The sequence below is a fragment of the Agelaius tricolor genome, unplaced genomic scaffold, assembly GCF_023055355.1.
Source record: "Agelaius tricolor isolate 1412-34295 unplaced genomic scaffold, bAgeTri1.0.p SCAF_1, whole genome shotgun sequence".
Classification (NCBI taxonomy): domain Eukaryota; kingdom Metazoa; phylum Chordata; class Aves; order Passeriformes; family Icteridae; genus Agelaius; species Agelaius tricolor.
In genome coordinates, this window is record NW_027269261.1 from 5,575,004 (window position 1) to 5,597,700 (window position 22,697).

A 22,697-nucleotide genomic window follows, 5' to 3' on the forward strand; every position below is an offset into this window, starting at 1 on the left:
GTGCCTGACAGTGTTGAAATCAGTACTTGGTGTTCCCTGACCTTTCCCATAAATGATAGAAGAGGAATGATGTGACATCTTCAAATCTTGAGATGGGAGGGGCATCCTGTGCAATGCACACCAACAGAATTCCCACATAACAAGGTGTTAATCTTTGGTGGGAGCAAGCTATGCTAAGTCAAGCAGTCTTGGACTGTGTGGCTCTAGATTGAGATGCAGAGGAGCATGTGAAGCATTTTCAGTTAAAAAAAAATAAAGGAACCCGGCCTTTAAATCCGTTTCTGATTTAATGAAATGGGATTGTTCTTGCCAAAATTAAATTCATTGTAGAAACCTAAGGTGAGGTGATGCAAGTCAGGGTGGCTTTTGTGACTGCTGCTCTGATTTACTTGAGCTGTGGTTTTCAGCTCACTTGGTGCAGTTTGTGATTGCTTCCAACTAATTGTCATCAGTAAGGGGACAGCCCTCTTTTGGCTCCTGTAGCTGAGGAGGGGATTTACCACTTTATTCCAAATGTTCCTGCTGTGGTGGCTTACTCTGTGTTTATTGTAGGTTTTTGGTGTCCACATGAACAAATGGAAACTGGATAAGAAGCTAGGGTGTGTGTGCCTTTCCCTTTACGGCATCTTCCTGTGTTTCTCCATCATGACAGAATTCAATGTTTTCACTTTTGTGAACTTGCCAATGTGCAGAGATCACTAACCCAGGTGGCAGACTGTCGGGAGGAGCTTCCTTTTTACCTGTGCAATACAAGCCACGGCTGGATTTCCTGGATGCAGTGCACCTCCAAGTCGTGACCTATATCCTGTTCACTGTTCATAGGACCCGTGGCCCCGTCTAGGTTTGCCCTCTCCCTGGCCCCCACAGCCTGGAACAATCCTTCATCGATGTGAAGAGCTTTTTCTCAACATCCATGTGATTTCCTTGCTCAGTTTTTGAACAGTGTGACTGAGACTCAAGATGAACTGGCTGCTAACTGGCGTTAAGCCAGTCAAAACTGGTCTGCTACAATTCCTTCTTTTTTTAAGTTATTTGATGGAAGACTAATTAATTTATGACTTAAGACTATTGCTACAATGCAGGAGAGGGTACGTCGTATGGAGGCTGACTTTCAAGGAGAATAATTTTTTTTTTTGGTTGTGGGGAGTGTTTTTTGTTTGTTTTTAGCTTTTAGTTTCGGGTTTGCAGGTTTTTTTTGTTTGTTTGGGGGTGGGGGTGTTGCTTTTGTTCTTTTTTTTTTTTTACTTGCCAGAGATTAACGTTGTCTCTTGCATCTTCTCCTCCTGAGTGCTGGGTCTCCTATAACAATCCAAAGGCCACAGGGCAGTGTAAAATGGAAATGCAATTCAAGGTACTCAGCATAAGAATGGATAAAAGAAGATTGTCAAGGAAAAAACTGATGACTTTTTACTATAAATAATTAACCTTGTACAGGTTTGTTAAAGAATGCAAGCTAAATGTGGATTCAAAGGGTAAACACTGCTACCATTTTACTATGAATGTTGGAGTTTTATTACTAGGGTGTTTGTTATTTCCAAGCAATAGTTTGATCTCCAGCCCAGAAGGGCTACCAAGGAGGTGGCCTGGTTTTTAATGGTCTGCACATGGAAATGGAAGGTCAGAACTTTCTCTGCTTCATCAGATTTCTTGTTTTGGGGGGATTCAATAGTTCATGTCTTACTTGTTCTGAGAAGGACATAAGTACATGTGAAAACTTTTCTAAATGAGTTACAGACACTGGTTTCTTTAAGAGGAAAGAGGCATATTTTGCACAGACATAGTTACTGAAGTCATAATTTGCCATTCTTTAAAGAATACACTGGACCTGGCCAGATATTTTTCGTCTTAAGCAGTTGAACTTATCTGATAACAGATCATGTGGATTCATCACCTCTCCTTTTGGGAGGGAGGAAGACACAGACAGAGATGGCACATTTTAAAATGTGGAATATCTTCAATGCAGACTCGCTCACAGATCTTAAGTTATTGTGAAAGTTTAGCTATTCATTGTTCAAATATCCCTGCTAGATTTTGTATAATTCTGTATTAATATGCAGGCAGATTCCACCCCTGAGAAACACCATCACTGCTTCATTTGTATGTATTGATACTGTGCGTTCTTGCCACTGCAGTTCTTGTATTTACTTTAAGCACTGATCACTTCTGATCCTCTTGTATATGTTCTGCTATGAAATGTATTAAGAGACTACCAGCTAGGTGAATGTTTTTGTCTATGGTACAAACAGTGGCAAATAATGGTAAAGGTACAGCAAACCCTACATAACAGAAAGAAAGGAGAAAAACCCGAAACACCAAACCCTAAACTATAGCAGGAAAAGAAAGCGCTCCAGTTTAAAAGAAAAAAGAAGAGAGCCATGTTGTGTTCACAGGTGAAAAGCCAATTTTTTTTTCATTTGCACTTTTGGAATTGATTTTTTTCGATCTGATTTTCTTTGGGCAAAATGTTGTAAATGAAAATATTTACACCCTGTGGTTTCCCTTCAGCTGAGCAGCTGGTTTTCTTTGTTTGTTACACCAAACACGGGGAGGCACTGGCAGCTCTTGCACTGTGTGTGGCAGCGAAGTCCTGTGGAAAAAGCCAGGTCCCACTGGCCTCGCTCGGGGAACAACGTGTGCCTGTGGATCCCTGGCAAGAAGAAGAAGAAAGGGTCCAGGGACAGACAGCAGAGAGAGTGGATGACATGCCTGCATTGCCAGTTTTCATCCTGGAAAGCAATTGGGATGCTGCTTGTTGAGCTCTGCAGCTGAGGTTTGAGCAGCCTTCTCACAGCTGTGCCCACATGACATCCTCTTGTGTTAGGAAGCCCACTGTACCTTTCTGTTGCTGGGTTTTTGTTTCTTTTGTTGTTGTTGTTTATGAGATGAATAATAATAATAGCAACCACTAAAATGCCTAAAATACTTCTGTAAATCAAATGATGATTGCAACGATGTGGCACGTGTCACTAAAGCCACCCCACAAACACGCAGCTTCACTTCATAGCGAGATGCAGTTGCTCCTAAGCAGAGTGTGTCCTTGCTGATAAGGGGAAGGAATAAAAGAAGTTTCATATCAGGGCCTATTATTTCTTCTATTTTGAATATTTATACTGCTGCTCCAATGGAGCCAGTTGGATCTATTTCTGCGAAATAGCCATTACCTATCCCATGGCACAAAAACTACACATGTATTTCTTAGGAACTTTTCCTACTGGTGTGCGTTAAATACTGTAGCAATTGTAGTTTTGTGTTGTGTGTAAAACCTGAAATACCTTGCTTTGATACTTGTGTGTGTTGCCAGAATGTTCTGCAAGCAGCTTGTTCTAAGCAGAAGCAAAAGGTACCATGAACTGCCGTTACCTGTGCCGTAGATGGCTCGATAAGCACATCTAAAGCAATGCTTTCTGATAGATGTGCTGATGATTTGCAGTGAAATCATCAGGTGCAGGCCTGGTTTGGAACAGAGCAGACCAACTGAGTGTGCCAGGAGAGAGAACGCCTCTCATTCTTGTTAGCACAGTCACAGCCTGTGTGGAAGAGCAAAAAACCGGCAATTTTTGGCATCCTTCCTGTACACTGCCTCCAAAAGTGGCATGGGCAGTTCTCTTCCAATGCAGGGCATACTCAGAGCTTTGCTGGGCCTTGCAGAGGACTGAGTCTCCCAGGAGTTCTCTCCTCCCAGGGGGTTCTCTCTCCCCTCCCGAGGTCAGGCTCTGGAGGACAGCCAGTGCCTGGCTGCAGTGTCCCCGTGGGAGGCTCTGCTTTGCCCGGGGCTGCGTGCAGGGCCTCAGGAGCCAGCCAGGCTGGCACAGCCACTGGGGTTGGAAAGAGGGAGCTGAGGGACTCTGAGGCTCAGGGTTGGGGGCTGCAGGGAGCCACCAGGGAAGCTGGGTTGTGTTGGGAATTTTTAGCATGACTGTGATTCATTTGCGGTTTTCATCTTCTGAAAGCAAGGGTCACCTTCGCGTCCGAGGCTGCTTTGGTTCTTGGACCAGGCGACTGTTTTTGTTTCCATTCCTAGCAATTTCAGATGATCTTCAGTGAGTATTTCAAAGGAAGATTAAAGAGCCTTTTTCTCCATGGAGAGGCTCCACTGCAGTTCTTACTTTGACTTAAATTTGTGACCCTTGTCTGGCTTCAGATCTGCTTGACATGGATGGCCTTCCTTTGACAGTGGTTCAAAGGCAGAATGACAGGAGAGGGTATGATAAGAGATGGTCTTAAGACATGCTGGGAAAACTGCTTTTGTCCCTACCAAAGGTGAACTTTTTACTTGCCTTTTTTTCTCCCCCCCCCTTTTTTTTAAATTTTATTTTGCATGTGCTGCGCTTTTTAATAGACTTTTTATGTGATAGGAACACCAATATGAAGTGTGTGCATGGGAGATTTTAATTTGCATAATTTGTTGGTTTTGCTGTGATGCCACTTGCATGCTTAGTTTCCAGATCTCTGTCCTCAGCTGTGTCACTGAAATCAATTGATTAGCTTTGGATTTCTGATGGTGGTGCTCGTGAAGAATGAGGTGCAGGACTGTTTTTTTTTCCTTGACAAAACAAATCAGGTAGAACGGCAGTCATGTTTTAGAAAAAACAACATTCAAGGCAGGTGGAGTAACCTGAAGGTAACTTTTAATACCCTGCTGTCAGTACAGGGATTTTTATGTCTTTTCCAATTGATACTTGTGAGATAAAATGTACATTCAGTATTGTTGAATAACTTTTTAGAAAACCATAGCTTTCTGCTGACTGACAAATATTTCTTATATTAAGATTTTTGGAAACCCTAATCCTTTCAATTATAGTTCACAGAGATGCAATAGTGTGAGGTTTGTCACTTTCAAAGTTACACCACTGGAGCTTTAAACTTGTTTAAAAATATATTTTAAAAATCAATCTCAGTGGACCACGCTTACCTGAATTTAATTCTGCCTTGTACTTTCAAAGTTTTGCTTGATCAGCAGCCACTGCAAGTTAGTCTAAAAGAGACTTAAATCCTGGTAAGAATGTCCCTTTTAGACTGGTACAACTTTAACTGAATCAGTTTAAAGCCATGGTTTTAAGGAAAGCAGTGGAAGTTTGAATATTTGAAAGACCTCAGCCACTTCAGATTTAAGGAGCTGCAGAGTCTGAGTGTGCTGAATGGATGTACCCAGCAGAATGCAGGGCTTAGTTTCAGGAAGGGAGTGTTCAGTATTCAGGGACTTGAGTGAAATCTGACCTTTGTGAAATCAGGGACAGAACCCCTGTGACTGTTGTAGGGTCAGTGCTGTGTTTGTAGCAGTGAGTCCTGGGAGGGTTGGGGACACTGCGTTTTTTGGGGTGAGTGGCCTTTTTATTTTCTTACCTGAATAGATAAATGACTATTAATTAATAAGACCAAGCACCTTTAAGGGAATTTACATGAATACTCTGTTACCACTTAGTGGCCTCAAATCTGAAGCACAGTTCCAAAAAGCATCAACTTCTGCCCAAAGTGCTTGCACTTGTCTGGCTGAATCTGCAGAATCAAGCTCTGGTGAGGATTTGATCCCTGCCTTTTGGAGAAGTTCACTTTATTCTGGTAAAGCAATAGGGTAAGAAATGGAAGTCTGTTTAGTTGTGCCCTGGGGATGTAAATTGGCTATGAAATTGATTATTTGCTGGCCTGAAACAGTCTGACATCCAGGCCAAGTTATCCAAGTTTGGGTAGAAGCACCTAATTTCAGGAAGGCTTCCAAAAAAAGCAGATTGTTTTAAGCAACACATTTTAAAATGTATTTATGTAGCAAAAATTATTTTATTGTGGTATTTTTTAGATAGGTGTCTGTTTTTCTAATAGACTTGCAGAACAAGTTTGAAACCCCCCAAACCAGAACAACCTGACAGAAATCTTGTCAGTGTAATCTGTCTCTGCCAGGTAGGATTTGAATGGTGCTAAAAGTCAACGTGATAATTTTACAGCAGCAATTCAACACAACATTTTTACTGCCAGCTGAGGAAAACCACACCACTGTATGCCTGACCCTGTGAGGATGTTTGTAGCTGCTTACAGATCCTCTCCAGTGCTGAGAATTTGTCACTGAGGTTTTCCATTGGCGTGCCTGACAAGCAGAGCAAACCTTGGTTCCCGGAGGAGCGATGCCTGCTGTGGAGCATTTTGTTCTGTCAGGAGAGGAGAGGGCTGCAGGGGCACAGGTCCCTTGGCTCCTGGTTGCTGCTGCCAGCCTGGGATTACACTTGCCCCTTTTTTCACAGCAGGGCATGTGTTTTCCTGAGGACCAAGTCTTTCCTTAGCTCTGGTCAGGGTTGCTTTTGACTGATAAATGCTGGAGCAGGGGAGGGAACAAGGGCTCCAGAGCAGGATGGTGAGTGGCAGATGCTGTGTCACAGGAGGACTTTGGATGGAGCCTGTACAAATAATTGGGATGTTCCATGAAATCTCTCCCAGGGGCAGATGTATTCCTGTACAGCCAGCTGCCACCCACTTTGCTTCCTTATTTCATCTTGCTCCTTGTGTTGGCAGGATTCAGAATTTTGCTTCCACTTTCTCATAAGCTGTATCCCTCTGGCCCACATGCTGCTTTCTGTAACACAGAATTAATGCACTGGGCTAGCACAAATAGTGTGCAGGTTTTGATCCAGTAAGCTGATGGGAGAAAATGCAAGGAGATCCTTGCTTGGCACACCAGCCTCTGAGCACCTGACTCCAAACAGCACAAACTGCCTGCCTGGAAAGTGCCTGGAAAGTTCCACTGGGATAATCAGGCACTGCACAGGACATGGGAACACTTCTCACGTGTTTTCAGAGATTCCCTCAAGGGAATTTTGCACCCTGTGCAAAGACATGCATTATACAATAAATATAATTGATCTAATTAAGGGATTTTAGATCTGACCTGGGCCTTTTACACTTTGTGAAACCAGATTATACCATGGGAGTTTTACTGAGGGACTTGGTCACAAGTTTATATAATTCATTGTCAGGTATTTAGTGTTTTTTTTTTTTTAATATGAACATAGATTTGTATTCAAGCAAAATACAATATTTATACATATATATACACTTTACCTAGTAAAGTATATGTGTTAACTGTTGTTAAATTGAAGCCCCTGTGGTAACCAGCTGTTTCTGCATAGGAATAAATTCTTACCGTGGTAAGTGCTAAGATACTATAGGTGTATGAGTACTTAAGACAGTCTTACACCTGCCTATTTATAAACTCAAGCAAAGTTTTTATTTGTTTTAGCAAGGTATTGTGAGTGGTGCATGGCAGTTGCCATGCATCTGTGTAACACATCTGTGTACATTGAGTAATATTTCTAATTATTGTTAGTCATTTTAAAATTCCAGTTCTATTGCTGAATATAAAGTCATCTTTGGGGGGAGGGAAACAAAGAGCATGTGTGAGACATTGAGGAGGTCAGAAAGTTCTGCACTGCAGTATTTGTGCATTTTATTTATTTATTTATCAAACACAGAGTGCTGAGCCCCTGGTTCAAGAAAATATTTCCCCATGCTGGCAGAAGATTTAGGAACCTCATTTTGGTCCCCTCCTAAAGCTTATGCCAGGTTTCCCTGGATCAGGGGCCAAGCAGACTGAGCTATTTAAAGCATCATTCTGTCCTTTTAAGTGGCCACAAAAAGGGGTGAGACCTTCTCAAATAGTTCTTGTAACTTTTATTAGTAGAGAAGCTGAGAAATGCTGAGAGATCCAAAGATGCTTCTGCAGGTGATCTGTAAGAGTAGAAATATGTAAATAGTAAATACTCCTTGCACTTTTAATACTTGTAATATCACTGTCACGAGGTACCATTTGCAATAACCAAAATCCACATTTCATAATTTACCCACAAGTAGACTTTTTAAAAATTATTATTATTATTATTAGAAGGGGTTTTTTTTGTTCCCCCTTTCTCATTAAGGAATTAATCTTCCTTTGACATGTTTTCCCCAATTCTTTTCAACAGTAAGTGATTGGCTCTGGTTAAATGTGAAGATCCCCCTAAACCAGGTGTCATGTGCCAGCTAACGCTTGGGGGAATCTGGCATTTATTGTCCCAGCTTTATGGCAGGGCTGTTCCCATTTACAGCAGGCAAGGACCTCCCACCCTGAAATCCTGCAGTAAAAATGCTCCCACCACTCACAAACACAGCTCCTCTCCCCTATTTCCACCACACTGCTTTGGTTTCAGGGGTCAGCAGATCTCCAGTGTAGAGGAATCTGTCACATCATCACTATCAGGGGGGATACAGTAGGGCTTCCTGGGGGAAAACACAACAGCAACAATTTACAGACAGTGTATTCAAGGGGACTTTATTTTGCCATCTTTTAAAGATGTGGGGCAATTTTAGATCAGGAAAGAAATAAATGGAAGATAAGGTCTGATTGTACCAAGTACAGCCCTCAGTCTTTCATGAAGGTTTGTAATAATGGTCAAGTTTTGCATAGCGTGAGCTCCCACATTCTGTCAAGCATAGAGCTCAGCTGAGTTTTTCATCCTTGGTTCTCAGAAACAACCTTTTCCTCTCATGTTTCTCACTGCAGTCAGGACCTCTGAGCATAACATGCATTTCTGTATCATGGAACTGCCTTGTGAAATTGCTTATAGGTGAAGTGAGCAAGCGCACAGATTGAACTACAACAGGTTTTTGAAAGAAGCCAAAGCAAGCATGTTTGTGTAGTAATTTTTTTTTTTTTTTTTTTTTTTTTTTGTAATGGATGCCAGGAGCAAAGGACACAGTAATCATGCAGCACCAGTGGAGAGCAAGTGCAGGCGAAAATAGTATGGCATCACAAAAAGTTGTCTGCAGTTCAGATACTGGGGTCACATTTACATGGAGATTTTCCTGGATGCTACTTGAGCTTTGCAACCCTTGGTCTTTGGTCAGGACAGGTGAGAAGTATTTTGTCCCTTTCTGAGGGAGAAGGGAGAGAGATGCCTAACCCAATATCTCCAACTCTTCCCCTGGCTGCACGGGTGTGCCAGTCACAGTCTGCGCACCTGAGAGTTCTCTGGTGTGCAGTGAAGATTTAGGGGTGAATTCTAGTTAGCACTCCCTTGAGGAGCAGTGTGACTGACTTCACTGTCCCCCTTGTAAAGCTGGGAATCCCTGCTATGCAGGCAGTATTGTGTGAGATTACTGATGGAACGTTACCTTCATCCTTGCATCCAATCTTTGCTTTCAGGACTGAAGCACTGCTCAGAAGATGTTTGTAACGGTTTGGGAGATTTGTTTGGGTTTGTTTTTTTAATGTTTTTGCTGTCTGTCAAAGTCCTGTGCAATATGAAGCCTCCTGGCAAGGTCTGTCAGTGGTTTGGGTGTTCCTCTTGCTGGTGCATTCATCAGAGCTCCAGCCAGTGGGATGTGTGGGAGGGTGGGAGTGCCACTTGTGGGTGTGTGACAAGTGGAAGGGGCACTTCTGCCAAGCACTCCAGCACCGGCCTGGCAATGGGAGTTGAGACTCAGGTAAATCAGGATTCCAGAGAACAAAAAGGTGAGCAGACAGACCTGTTAACCCTCTAGTACGCTGTGCAACTTTTAGCCCCTTCCAGTGTTTTTTTCCAAGCCAAATCCAAACTGCTGTGTGTACAAGGGTGCCAAGCCAAAGGCAGCCAAGCTCAGCACCCACAGTCAGCCTGGCATCACCAAGGCATGTGGGGACAGCCCCAGGGCTAGCACTCCATCCTGGGGGGGGGAGTGGGGTGTTTAAATCATTTCAGGGCCCAGCAGTCAGCTGAGATCTGATAATTTCACAGAGCTATAACTGAAAATTTGGGTTTATACTGAAGTTTGTTGCTGAAGTCTTAGGCTGCTGAACTTGATCCCTGCTGTGGCTTGTTCTAAAACAGAGGGCTGAGAGTGTGCCAGTCTCTGAATCGTGGGTGTGGAGAGGTCTCTGCTTTGTGATACAGTCACAGCATCCAAGCTGCAGGAAGCACAGCAATAAAAGTGACTGGTAGGAGCACTTTCTGCTTGATTGGGGAATCAAATGACACTGTCTGGGTCCCTTATCTCTGGGCAATTCTGTGATGCTTCTAATCATAAGGAAGAAAATGTAGGTGGAACTGAGTGCAAATGTACATCTAATGTATGTTCATTTACAACCAGCCAGAAAGCAAAACAAGCAGTGGTTTCTAGTAATATAATTCTACTCAAAATAGCTTTCTATTAAGCCAGCTTGAAAGTGTTAAAATGGTGGAGCCACAGACAAAACATTTGTTACCTTTTGAAATTAGTTGCAATGGTTTTGTCATACTTGTACAAGTGTTATAAGGTCAGCCTTTCTGTATGTTTTACAACTTACTGTAGAGTAGTCTTCTATGCATAGCTGTTCCACTTGCCTGTGTAAGTTACAAATCTAACAGAAATGAAAGCATGCATTTTTCTCTGTTTGCTGGTAACCTATGAAATTAGAAACTTGTATTTCTGTGTTTTTAATGTGTTATACTATAAACAAAATTCACAGCACTATTGTCTATGGAATATCAAAAAGTTTTATCAGAATGAATTACTTTAAATGTTTTGTCAGTTGATTTAATAATGTGTCAGACATCTACACTAAGACAATATAACGTTTATCAATAAAAATATCCTCTCTTTGTACCAACTTAACATTTCAGGGTGTGCTTGGACATAGGACTAGAGCACCCCTTTGGGTTCCAATCCCAATGATTTGTTAATTTTTGGCTTAATTTTGAGAGTACTTTATACCCCTTGTTTGACCTAAGCACTGGATTAGGGAGTGAAGGAAGAAGAAAAGAGAGTTTTTATACTTTGCATTACCTGTGCCACTGAATGTGTGTTTGCTGTAAAGGTGTGTGCACCACAGCAGCTCCTTTAGAAGTCATCCAGTACATGCTTCAGCTAAATTCAGTTTCATCATTTCCTGAGGAATCCAAAGTAATCTGAAGGAAAGGCTTGAGATCCTGGCATGTAACTGGGTCTGGCTGCCTCACCTTAACCACCTTTACTTGTGTCTGTGTGACATCTGCTGACAAAAGGATCTGTTTGTTCTGAAGTGCACCCCATGTCTCCAAGAAGCAGTGCTGTGTCTCAGGCAGGTTATTTGCACATCCACAGCTCATTCCAGCTGCAGAAGAGTCCTGCAGTGCAGAAAAGACACACGTGCTCATCCTACACTCTGTCCACGAGTGCAGGGATGAGGTGCAGCTTTTGATGTTAATGCAGAAAATGACTTTGATCAGTTGCCAGCCCAGTGGTTGTCTTGAAAAAATTTTCCATTGGTGTGATAGTTTACTTTGCAACCCAAAGCATATGTTGGAATCCATACAGATGCTCCATCTCTCTAGATGTTTCCCCGTGACTGGTTTTCTGGTTCAAGGATAATCTTGTTTCTTGTCACAGTTTAGTGCAGCTCCAGTTGGCTGTTGGTCTCTGAAGATGCTCTCACTCCCTGCCCTGTGCCATGGTGATCTGCCACATGTGCATCTTTTTGATTCTGCCTTGCGTGCCTCACTTCAGAAAATTTTTATGTGGCTTACGGCCTGGAAAGTTAGAAATTGGTTTTCAGAGATCAGGCAAGTATTTGAATTTCTAACCACTTTCATTAAAATTAGGAAAATCAGAGTGTGAAGGCAAGCCATCATTGCTTTCAATGGAGTAGATATGGATGAACATGTATTCATATTCATGTGTTCACTTCTGCTTCTTTAGAAGCTGTTCCTGTGTTGCATTTACAGTTATTCTTCAACCATCACAAACCCTGATTAAGCAAAGATGTGAATTCTTATTGCAGAACAACAACAAAAAAAAGAAGCATCAGAGCAAAAGTACAAACTGGTTAAAAGAAAACTAACCCTCCTCTCCCACATGACTACCTTAAATGCAAAACTAGAGCACAAATCTGGTTTTATTTTTCCCCTTTGGAGGTCACTTCTAGCTTGCCTGACTTGTGTCTTTGCCACCCCAGAAGCTATTTGCTTTGAAATAGTATTTGCAGAGGTAAGAGATCTGTTCTCTGTAAATTGCAGATAAAAATCTCCCTCCAGGCTCTGCCCACTTGATTTTGACCTGTTTCTTCCAACAGAAAGAGTTGGAAGAAACTGCATGCTGGGCAGGTCGTGGGGCTGCTTGGCATCCCAAAGCAATGGGATTTTACACTGCAGGAAGGCTGGGGCATTTCCATACAGCCCTGTGCACACCTCCAAGCTCCAGGTGAGACTTCCCACCTGAGGCTTCTCCCCACCTTTGCACGGGCATGCCAGGACATGGACATCCTAGACATGCTAACCACACCCTGGAAAACAAGGCCTTTAATTGTTAGAGCTGTTAGTGCCAAAATCCAATTGTTCTGCTGCCTAAAGCTGGGCAGCCTGCGTGTTGCTGCTGGGCTGCACAGCTCCTGGAAGTGCAGCTCCCAGTCCCTGGTGCTGGGAGATGGATGCACAGGGGTGCTCCCAGCACACTGTGCTTGCTGGGAAGCTGAAGCAGAGGCAAGGAGTGGCCATGCCTTGGGGAGAGCAGTGTGGAGACACTGGCACTTGGGGTGAGCTGCAGGTATGTTGGGTTTGCTCGGTTTCCCTCCCTGCTGCAGCAGTGATCAGCCCTCGGGGCACAGCTGAGCTCCTGCCCACTTCCCGTCCAGCTGCCTTGAGCAGGCTGCAGCATTCAGAGAGGGGGAGGAGGAGGAGGCTGATCTTCAGCCTCTGACTGTGGGGAACAAACAGCACTCTCTTTACAGTGCCAAGCAAATAGCTAGAGAAGAGTAGCACAGAATAAACAAAAACAATTGAATGCCACAGCCTGGAGAGAGCAGGTGCAGTGAAACTACTTCAAACTGTGCACACAAGAAGATTTTACAAGTGAGCATTTTAAAAATGACCAGGGAAAAGAAAAAGTGGCATAATTAATATATCAGCTGCAGTGCAAATGTCTCAAACAAGTAACATTTTAAAAAGAGAACTCTGCTTTGTGTGTGAACTTAAATCAACACTTGTCCTGCCTGAAATCCTTTTGTGCTGACTGCAGGGAGAGCTTGGATTTTAGAAGTGTATTTTCTAATGTTGCAGAGCAATGCCATCTAGGGCATAGAGCCTTACAGTTACCAACAGGAATGCTATCCATCCTTAGTGACAGAGCTTCCTGGATTGAATATTTATAACTGGTTCATCACATCTGCATTAGGCCTGTTGAAATTTGCTCACTTTCAATATCTGTTTCCAGTTTTCTGGACTATGCTCAGTTGTCAGGTATTAGTGGATTGTCTTGTCTCAACTGGAACCTAATGAATTTCTGGATATATCTTATTTCCTCCTTAAATCCTCTTGTTAGCTTTCATCTGTGCAGCTCAGCAGGGATTACTGATGGTCTCTCTAATCTTCAGCTACTCGAGGAATCCACTGAGGCTGTGATTAGAGCCACAGTACACTTGGGCAGCAGATTAAAATATTAAACCTAACAGGCCAGATCTTGTCATCCTTACTCAAAGCTATTTACTGTGTTGCTGAGGTTGTCCTGTTGTCCTGTTCATACCAAGCTGCCTCTAGAGTGCTGGTCTGTGTTAGCTGAACACACCCCAAGAACTGGCCTGTCCTCACTCCTGGCTGATGCAGCTCTCTCCAGGCTGAAGATGAAGTGCCAAACACAAGGTAACAATCTGCTGGGTTTTGTCAAGTAATGGTTAATGAACTTGGACTCACAGGTAGTACATTTTAGGTACTATCTCTTCTTCTTGTTTCCTGCCATTTGAATTCATGCTGCTTGGCCTTTCTAGGGAATGGTAGCAATATTTAGTGGCACTTTAGACAAATACTGTTTGGCTCTGCAATGGGTTTTGTTCTGTATACACAAATTTGCTCCCCATTAGAGAAGAGCAAGCACTTTAGCTCGCAGACCAGTCTCAGGACATTCTTCAACCTCCCAAGGGTGCACACCAGGTTCTAGACCAGCCAGCTTCTGCCTGCATCTGTGAGAGTTACATTTGCAGCTGATGATCCTCAAGTTACTGGTTGGGTATGAGTTTGTTGTTTTTACAAACAGCTCCAAACCAAAGGCAAAATCCTTGACTACAATTTGAAAGCATACTGGGAAATGTTAGTACTTTCACTAATAAACACAAGAGCTTTTAATGTAGTTGCAGGAATTCTTTTCCCTCCCCTGGAATACTGGCATTCTTGTTGCTATCTGAGCATAGAGGAGGCCTGATTCTCCTCCAGGTTCGTAGTGGTCTGGTTTGGCTGCCAAGAGGTAACAAAGCAAATGCCTGCTGCTGCCTTAAAACAGTATTGTGTGTGGGCACTCCAAGTCTGGGGAAGGATTAGATATTAACAGTATTAATTAAGAATCATAAAGTACATTAGTAATTAAATTTTTGTAGGGTCTAGTTAAACAGTGCACTGTCAAAACATGATGCTGAAGGGACAAATAATTGGTTCATCACAGTTCTCCCTAATGATCTGTTGTCCCATAAATTGGTATGGTGTATGGCATTCCTCACTGTAACTGGAGATCTAGAGCACAGATGACTTTATTTAGAAAACAATTCTAAAGCCAGGCTAAAACCACTGTCTTTTTCCCTCTTCGGTGTAAAGATAAAAGGATGAATCACAATCATTACTTTCCTGCAAGTTTAGACAGCAGTGAGAGAAATACTGGAAATATCAGCCTGTTTTTTTTGAAGGTGATGAGAGCATGCTGGTTTTTGCCAGGATTCCATCCACCACAGTGAAGGCAGAGGTTGGTTTATTCAGTAGCTGGTACTTCCAAATCCAAAGTTGGATCAGCTCAAGTTGCTGTGCTTCAGTGGTGGGTCATAGACAGAATCGGGGATGCTGAACTGGGGTGCACTGAGGAAGTCCTTACCCAAACACAGGTCCTACCACTGCTTCTCTCCTACCCACACTGTGCCGCCCAAAAAAAGATACATGTTCAGCAGTGGGATCAGAATATGGCTCAGATCATCCCCAAGTTCCTGAGGATTATTCCCAGCTAGTGTCTGGCAGTCATCATCTCCCTTGACAGAGGGCTCATCACTGCTGCCATGTTACTTTGGCTTGGATTATAGAGAAAGGAAGAGCTTTGGGCAGATACACATCTGGAATGAGCTTTCACTGGCAGCTGGAGGCTCATTATTGCACCTCCCTTCTTGCTGCCTGAGCTGGTGAGGTTGCTGGTGAGGAGATGGATCAGATGCCATGGCCCTCACCTCTTCCTTTCACAGTGCTCAGAGACGTGTGTGGTGTTTCTGTGTTGCTCTGACTCTGCAGGGGCTTTCTGAGAAACTTGGGCTTCTCCTGCACACCTTCTTTGGGAACTGAGATGTCCAAGTGTTTGCACATCCCTGTATAAGTATACATTGTGTTTGAATACTGTTGTCAAAAAAAGATCTTGAAATTAAAAGAGAGGGAAGGTACAAAGGGCATGCTGCTGAGCTGGAAACACAGTTATGCAGCTTTTCCACTTTTTCATTTCCTGGCTGGTCAGGAAGTTTAGCTGTTGTCAGTTCTCTCATCAGAACCCCACCATGGAGATCTGTATTGATGTGAGGGAGTGTTGGAAAGCTGTTGGCCAGATCTACCTTCATGGGACAAGGCTGAGAGAAAGGGAAGAGGTGGAACAAGGAGAGATTCTGCCTCACTGTACATTGCAGGGCAACAGAACAGAGCACAGAACATCTCAGGATCCCAATACTAGCCTAGCTACAAAATCTAGGCTTGCAGAAAAACTAGTTGGCTCAGTTCTGTGGGGTTTTGTTCACTTCTTGGTCAGTGGGGTTTTTAGTGTGTAATTATGTTCCCTTTGATATGTTCAGAGTGTATGAAAAAGTAATCAGGAAAACTAAGCAGAACATCTTGGACTGTTTTGCTCTTAAGCAGTTTTTGCTGTGCCTCCTTCATGCAGTTTGATTCCCATCTCCCTCCTCTCTTGCTATAAGGAACAGCTGAGTGCAAATCAGAACAAGAAATCCAGCTTGAAGCCGAAAATATAATACACATAATGCTGCCAAGGGCCAGATTTGGAATGCACTGAAGTAATAGCTATCACATGCTATGAAATGAAACACACATCATGTTTTCAGGTGAGAAAAGGTCACTCTGAAGTCATTGGTGGACATGACCTGGTTGTGGAGGCTGGGGTGGATGCACCTCCATGGCTGGGAGATGGCACAGTTGTTCCTGTGGTGCAGCAGCAACGTGTTCAGCTCACAGGAGAGAGATCCATGCGACCGCTCTGTCTTTTCCTGGGCTGTGGTTTCTCTTCTCACTCCTGCAGAGCTCACAGCAGTGTGACAGGCGTCTAGGGCAGGAGCCAGAGCAAGAGGAAAGTGTCTGATGCAGGAATCTTGGCTGCCATGAGACAAGCTAGCCAAAGGAATTAACAGTTTCTGCTCCTTGTTGCAGCTGCCACCGGGTGACAATAGATAAGCAAGTCTGTGTTCTTTCCCTGTGGCATCTTCTCAGGACACTGGAGATCCATCCTGGTAACATGGTTTTCATTTGAATTTGGGACATGATTTTTATAGCTGAAGTATATACTGCCCTGGCCCAGTCAACCCCAAATTCCATAGGAAATCTTCCCTCACCTCTCCATGGTTTATAACACAGCAGAGCAGCAGCTTGGGGAAGGATGGATGCCAGTCTTGTCCGCCTAGTCAGGTGCTTAGGGCCATCCCACCTTAAATCCTTCTGCCTACAAATTGGTCTCTGACCCGCACCCATATGATGGGAAATACAGTCCAGCTGTTCAGGGCTTGGAAAAATAAAAAAACCTGCTGTTCTACAGGCTTTCTGTATGCACAGGAAACCATGCCAAGCCCATCTCACAGCTGGATTGAGGGGAGGGGTCTCAGGGATAAATAAGAAACACAAGCCATGAAATTTCACGCTGTATCTCAGATTCTTCAAAGGCAGAGGCTTTTCAAGTGAATTTTTCCAGGCCTTGGAGCTCAGTTCTGCTCCAGTCTGGTGGAGCTGGCTATGCCCTAACCTGCCTCTTGCTTACTGCATTTTCTGCTCTTGTTTTCCACTGTGGCTGGCAGTTCACCTCACTGCTCTCAAATGTTTGGTGGGGAGAGGGGAGCAGCAGTGTCTCCCCTTCTCTCTGTGAAAGGGTAGCCAAAGGCTTTGATGGCTCTACCAAACCAGATACTACAAAGCTGGACTTCAGTGTTCTAGGCTCCTGAATAAACACCAGCAGCTCCCATTGGACTGAAAAGCCAGTCACAATATAGTTAGTAATAAGTGCATTTTAATGTCCCAGTTCTGTGTGGTATTCATGCAGGTGGAGCCATTGCCAGTGACCTTGCAGAAGTCACCACTGCTGCCACAGCTGTCAAGCAGGACTGCTCCAGCTCATGCCAGAGTTCATGTCTCTCTCAAAAGTCAGCTGTAAATTGCATGGAGGCTGCAGCAACAGGAGCTGCTCAGTGGGCCAACCAGGGCCTGAAGATAAATGGGAGTTTTCATGGAAGCCATGGATTACTATTAAAATCACCCTCTTGGACATGAAACAGCATCCCTTTGTCCTGCCTCCTCAAAGCTAGGTAAGCATCCACCTTTCATTTTAATGGTCTCGATTTTGGAATTGTTTATACCCCCTTTAAGCAGATTTTGCCACTGCGGTGTGTCTATGAACGTGTATGAATGTGTTTGTAACCAGGCTTAACACGGCAGGTGCTCCTCACTGTGGTCACTGGCATTCTTAATGGGCACTGCTTGCAGCTGCCAGAATGGAAGGGAAATGTTGCTCTCATTGTTTTGTTACTGAGATAACTTGCACTGAAATGCAGCCTGGAATGAGCTGTGGAAAATACACAGCCTAACAGCATCGAGGCTGCGAATGATCTTAACCAGTTTCTTCCGTCCAAGTTGGAGAACTGCGCCCATCGCCCGCGTCCTGATGACTTGGAGATGCCTGTGTCTGCCCCACGAGCTCTGTGCCCGGCGTGTCCCCGGTGCCCTGAGGGGCTCTGCCCGCCCGGCTCCGTGCCCGGGCTGTCCCCGGTGCCCTGAGGGGCTCTGCCCGCCCGGCTCCGTGCCCGGGCTGTCCCCGGTGCCCTGAGGGGCTCTGCCCGCCCGGCTCCGTGCCCGGGCTGTCCCCGGTGCCCTGAGGGGCTCTGCCCGCCCGGCTCCGTGCCCGGCGTGTCCCCGATGCCTTGAGGGGCTCTGCCCCGCCCGGCTCCGTGCCCGGGTTGTCCCCGGTGCCCTGAGGGGCTCTGCCCCGCCCGGCTCCGTGCCCAGCGTGTCCCCGGTGCCCTGAGGGGCTCTGCCCGGCCCGGCGAGGGAGGAGCGCGTTGCGGGAGCGGCGCATGCGCAGGGGCCGGGCCCGGGGCGGCGGAGCGGCGGCGCAGAGCCGGCCCATCCCCGCGCCTCCGCCCGGCCCGGCCGGCCGGGGCGGCTCCGACTGCGCTGCCCGGCGCTGCCGCCGACGCGCGGGAGGCGAGGTGAGGCGAAGCGAGGTGAGAGAAGGGCGCCGGGACGTGCGGGGGTCGCGGCCGTCCGTGCTGTTGGCGGGGCCCGATCGAAACCACCCCCACGAAAGCGCCGCGGGAGCGGGCGGGACGGGCCCAGCCGAGCGCCGGCAGCCGCGGGTGCCGCGGGGCAGCGTTGTCCTCGCTTTGCTCTCACCAGGCTCTGCCCCTTTCCCAGCCAAGGGCGGCCGGGTCGGGCCGGTCCCTGCGGTCCCGGGGCTGGGCACCTTGCTAGTATCCGTCCCGCCGCCTCCCTGTCCCCTCGGGTGTCCCGGGCTCGGTTGAGGGCAGCGCGGTGCGGTGCGGTCCCGCGGTGCGGGGCGGTCCCGCGGTGCGGCCCCGGCCCTGGCAGCGCCCGCCGTGGGCAGGAGTCCAGCCCCTGCTCCACGAGGAGTCCTCAGTGCGGGCATCTGAAACGTGGGCTCCTAAAACGCAGGAATGCGGTGTGTGTCTGGCTGCGTCCTCTGCTGAAGCGTTTCCTTGTAAATATTGCGTTCAAATGTTTGGTTTAGATCGCGCAGGTGTGGTTTGGTAGATGCAGAAAAGCAGACGGTGTGTTATCTTCTGTGAGCTCGTCTTCCCATCTTTTCAGGCTACTCTTCTCTCATTTGTTTTATTTGCTGATTTCCCAAAGTGTAACTCTTAATGGTATTTCATGAATGCTTCCTATTAAATAAGGAAGGTCTTTATGTGCCTTCGCCAGCCCAGCTGAGTTGATGAGGAGTGAGCAGAGCAGAATTTCCACCAGGTATTTCCGTGACAGCAGAAGCCCCAGGGGATGAGCAGGACAGTGGTGGCCGGAGCCCTTTCTCTCTCCCTTTCTCAGAGGATAGCTTGGGGTTACAGGTGAGGAACTGGTTGGGTGAGTGGAGTTCTGGTACCTGAAGAGGTGTGTGCTTGCTAGGTGGGGACTGGAAGGCTCGTGGGGCAGTGCTTGGAGAAGAAAGGGCTCAACAGCCGTGACTCTGCTGCTCCACAGCAGCTCTGTGTTCAATTCAACCATGTCTGCACCGGTTCCATGAATAATTCTGTGTTTTGTTGTGGTAAAAGTGTGCCAGTGTAGCCATACAACCAAGCCCTTGACTTTCCTCAGGCTAGATCTATATTAAGGTTCATTAGCTTCCGATCTGTTTAGCTCCAAAAATACCAGTTTATTCCTTGGGGCTTGACTATTTAATTAGATCAGCAAGAGGAAGTGGAATGAGGCTGTGCTAGCCCAGGGTCTGTTGGCAGCCCTTGCTGCTGGCACAGCTGGATGCAGTGTCTTGGAGAGGGCTCTTGTGGGTGAACTGTGGTGGATGACTCTGTCACTCCCAGCCAGCTCAGTGTCCCTCACTGCAGCCCTAGGAAAGTAGTTGTGGTGTCTGTGTGAAGCTCTGCTCCAGTGTCCCCTCCTCCCTCCCAGCCTTGCTGAGGCATTTGGTGGGTGGGCAGCTGCACAGGTGCTCTGCTGTGTGGCTGACAGGACCAGGAGGGGTGGCTCCTGTTGCTCTTGCAGTAGAAGACTAGCTCTTCCACTTAACTATTGGGGCATTTTTGAGGTGTTTTTAAAGCTAGTTCAAGCAGTGGCTACTGAGAGACTGAATGATCAGTAGGGTGACTGAATTTTTTTCAGAAGGGACCTACTGCCTTGAAAAGAAAAGAACAGAGCTGTTACTATAGCAGTTAAAGAGCTGCTGGTGAGAATAACGTGAGGCAATTCATCTCCCATCAGCAGCAGGGGATTGATGGAGTACTGTATCAAGTAGATATGGACTCAGGTCTTATCTTAACATCTCACAAAACCACAGCCACAGTTTACTGTTTCTGTAGGATCACTAAGAGACTGTATCAGGAGGAAAAAGGAATTAAACAGTAAAATCGTGCTCTTACCCTGCAGACATGATGACTTCAAACATCAGTGGAGTGACACACAGAAAACTGGTTCTGTGGTCAAATGTATTGCAGGCTCTGTGGTTGTGTAGCTCCTGCCTGTGGCTGTAATAAATATTTGGCATACCATACAGATCTCAAGAATAAGAGGTTTAAGCGTAAGAGAGTAAGAGGCTTTACATACCTCCAATATGCAATTGGAGATTTCTCAAGATGTGTCTCAAAAAAACTCTCTAAAATTCCTCAGTGAAGAGTTGCTGTGGAGACAATGCTAGGCAGATTCAAGCCTGCCAGTTACCTTTTTTTTGTTTGAGTCACTTACCACCCAATCAGTAATGCCTGTCAGGAGAGGGGTTGGAAGTGTGGCTGAATATTCAGTACCCTGCATTACCTTGAATCCCTGTGTAGCAAAACCCAGAGATGTTTTAGTATTAATTGGATGGATATGAGGCTCTAGTTTTCTAATACATGTCTTACTTCAGAACACTGAAAAATGAATTTCTCCTGACAAATTAAATGCTACATCAGTACACTTACTGCAATGCTGTTAGCCTGTGTTTTCTCATGGAGCACATTACTGGCAGCTGCAAAGGAGGTCATGGATGCATCTTTGCATTTATGGTGCTTGTGATCCAGAGTAGGGCTGCAGTGGACATTAGTGGTACTGATACTCTGCAGTCAGCCAGTGCTGAGGTGCTCTGGTTCACCTTACCATGAGTATTGAGGAGTCCTGAGCACTTGCAGCTGGAGCAGGACAAGGAGGAAGAGCTGTCAGGGACATGGAATTTTCTTTGTCTCAGCTGCCGTGAGCCATGACATGGTTTGTTTGTGGAAGGGCAGCTGCTGCTGCTGCTTTGCATTCTTGGCTGTAGAGTCTGAAGTGTGTACATGATGTGATCCTGTTTTTGGTCTGAGCCCTGTGTGATCCTTACCTGGCAGGGGAGACATGCTGTGCTATAACCCAGCCTGTGTTAATTTGGCTTCAAGGACCTTTTTGTAGGTATACCAAGGCAAACACGTGCGGTTGTTTCTCTGCCTCCTTGTTCTAGAAGGCTGCTGCAGAAATGGGAGGTGGTGAAGGACCTGTAGGCACACCACAGCAGTCCATGGCTGCCTCCACACTGGGCATTCTGCCCCAAACAGCATCCCCTGTCCCAGCTGGTGATGGGACTGGTGAGACAGAGGCAGAGGTTTGTGCAGTGCAGAAGCACAGGTCCTTTTGTCATTTGGGTGTTGTGCTGCTGGGAAAAGTGTGTGTGAAGTGCACTCTGCTGCTCTGTGCCCAAGAGTCTCTGCATGGAAGTGTTTGTAGCAGCCTCTTTCAGTTGCCTCAAGTTTTCAGGCAAAACAAAAAGCATAACAGTGTAGCACAGCATTCCCAGGTTCTCTCATGCTTGTGAAGTCCATGCTTTATGAGGATCATTCTTTAGTCAAAGGAGGGTGGGCCTGGTTCTCCTCTGCTGACAGTATGTTTTATCCTTGATTGACTTTGTTGCTTCTGAATTTGTGCTGTTGTGAATGCTGAATCAGGCCCAAGAGCTTGGCTTTATCCATGTAACTTTTAGTTGCCTTATGTAGATTTTATGAGCCTGCATACCTAGAACCCATTGTTTACTTTTTAAAGTAAAATTGAAAATTTTGCTGGATGGCTAAAGCCGTGTTTCTGCCTTGCAATGAGCAGAGTGAAACTACACATAACAGAAAAGAAATTGTGGAGCTGCAGTCATGTTCTGTCATTAGGTTTGTTTTGTTTTTTTGGAAATTTTGATCTAAACAATTAACTCAGTTGAAAATTGCTGTGCATTAATGCTGTACTGTTTCCTTTGGAGCTGGTAAGGATTCTACCATCAGCATAAATATGGGAGAGGAGTATGAAGATCTCACCATGATAGAGTGAAAATAGCAAAAGAAAGTTCCTGGAGTCCTACCAGTCCTCTGGCAGGAATAACAGTATTTTGTAGTGTGTAATTGTCATTATACTGTTTGGTACTAGTGCACCCATTTGTGTTGGGTGTTGTGTGAGAAAACAGGTAATGATGCTGCACAGGGGAGGATTCTGGTCTGTGAACACTGTGTATAATATGAGGGTAGGGTGAGAAAATGACATTTTTCCTCCTGATCTTGGAGCAGGATTTTCGAGACAGCCTTGTTAATGAGTGTTCTTGGAAGATGTCTTATCTATAACTTGTCTTTGAAGAGTAAAAGCCCTGCTTTGCACATAAGCAGGTGCTGCCTTTCTGAGTCTTGAGAAGTCTGAAAGCACTGGATCATTTTGTATGGTATTCAGAAACAAAAGGACTAATCTTTTGCTGCAAATTGCTGTTGCTCCTTTACAACTGGCAGAGCACCGCAGATTGACTCTGGTGAGAGATGTTAAGTCACCCCCCCAGTCTCATGTATACATGCTTAGATGCAG

The 22,697-nt window shown here is 45.5% G+C and overlaps 2 protein-coding genes across 8 annotated transcripts in view; both read left to right on the forward strand.

The window, feature by feature from the left end:
* The window catches only part of SLC24A3 (solute carrier family 24 member 3), a 111,463-nt gene extending 100,875 nt beyond the window's left edge, over window positions 1-10,588 (forward strand). For both annotated transcript variants that reach the window (XM_071418322.1, XM_071418377.1), the window contains exon 17: window positions 553-10,588. In XM_071418322.1, the coding sequence (XP_071274423.1) occupies window positions 553-702 (150 nt within the window). In that variant the 3' untranslated portion in view covers window positions 703-10,588. The remainder of the gene's footprint in view (window positions 1-552) is intronic.
* Window positions 10,589-17,202: 6,614 nt separating this feature from the next.
* Window positions 17,203-22,697, forward strand: part of RIN2 (Ras and Rab interactor 2) — a 63,922-nt gene continuing 58,427 nt past the window's right edge. For 2 of the 6 annotated variants that reach the window (XR_011677074.1, XM_071417836.1), the window contains exon 1: window positions 18,259-18,382. The gene's annotated coding sequence lies outside the window, so the exon portion shown is untranslated. Of the gene's footprint in view, window positions 17,483-18,257; window positions 18,398-19,195; window positions 19,256-22,697 lie in introns of those variants that run through there. The other 4 variants (XM_071417967.1, XM_071418211.1, XM_071418050.1 and 1 more) reach the window with 4 other exon arrangements.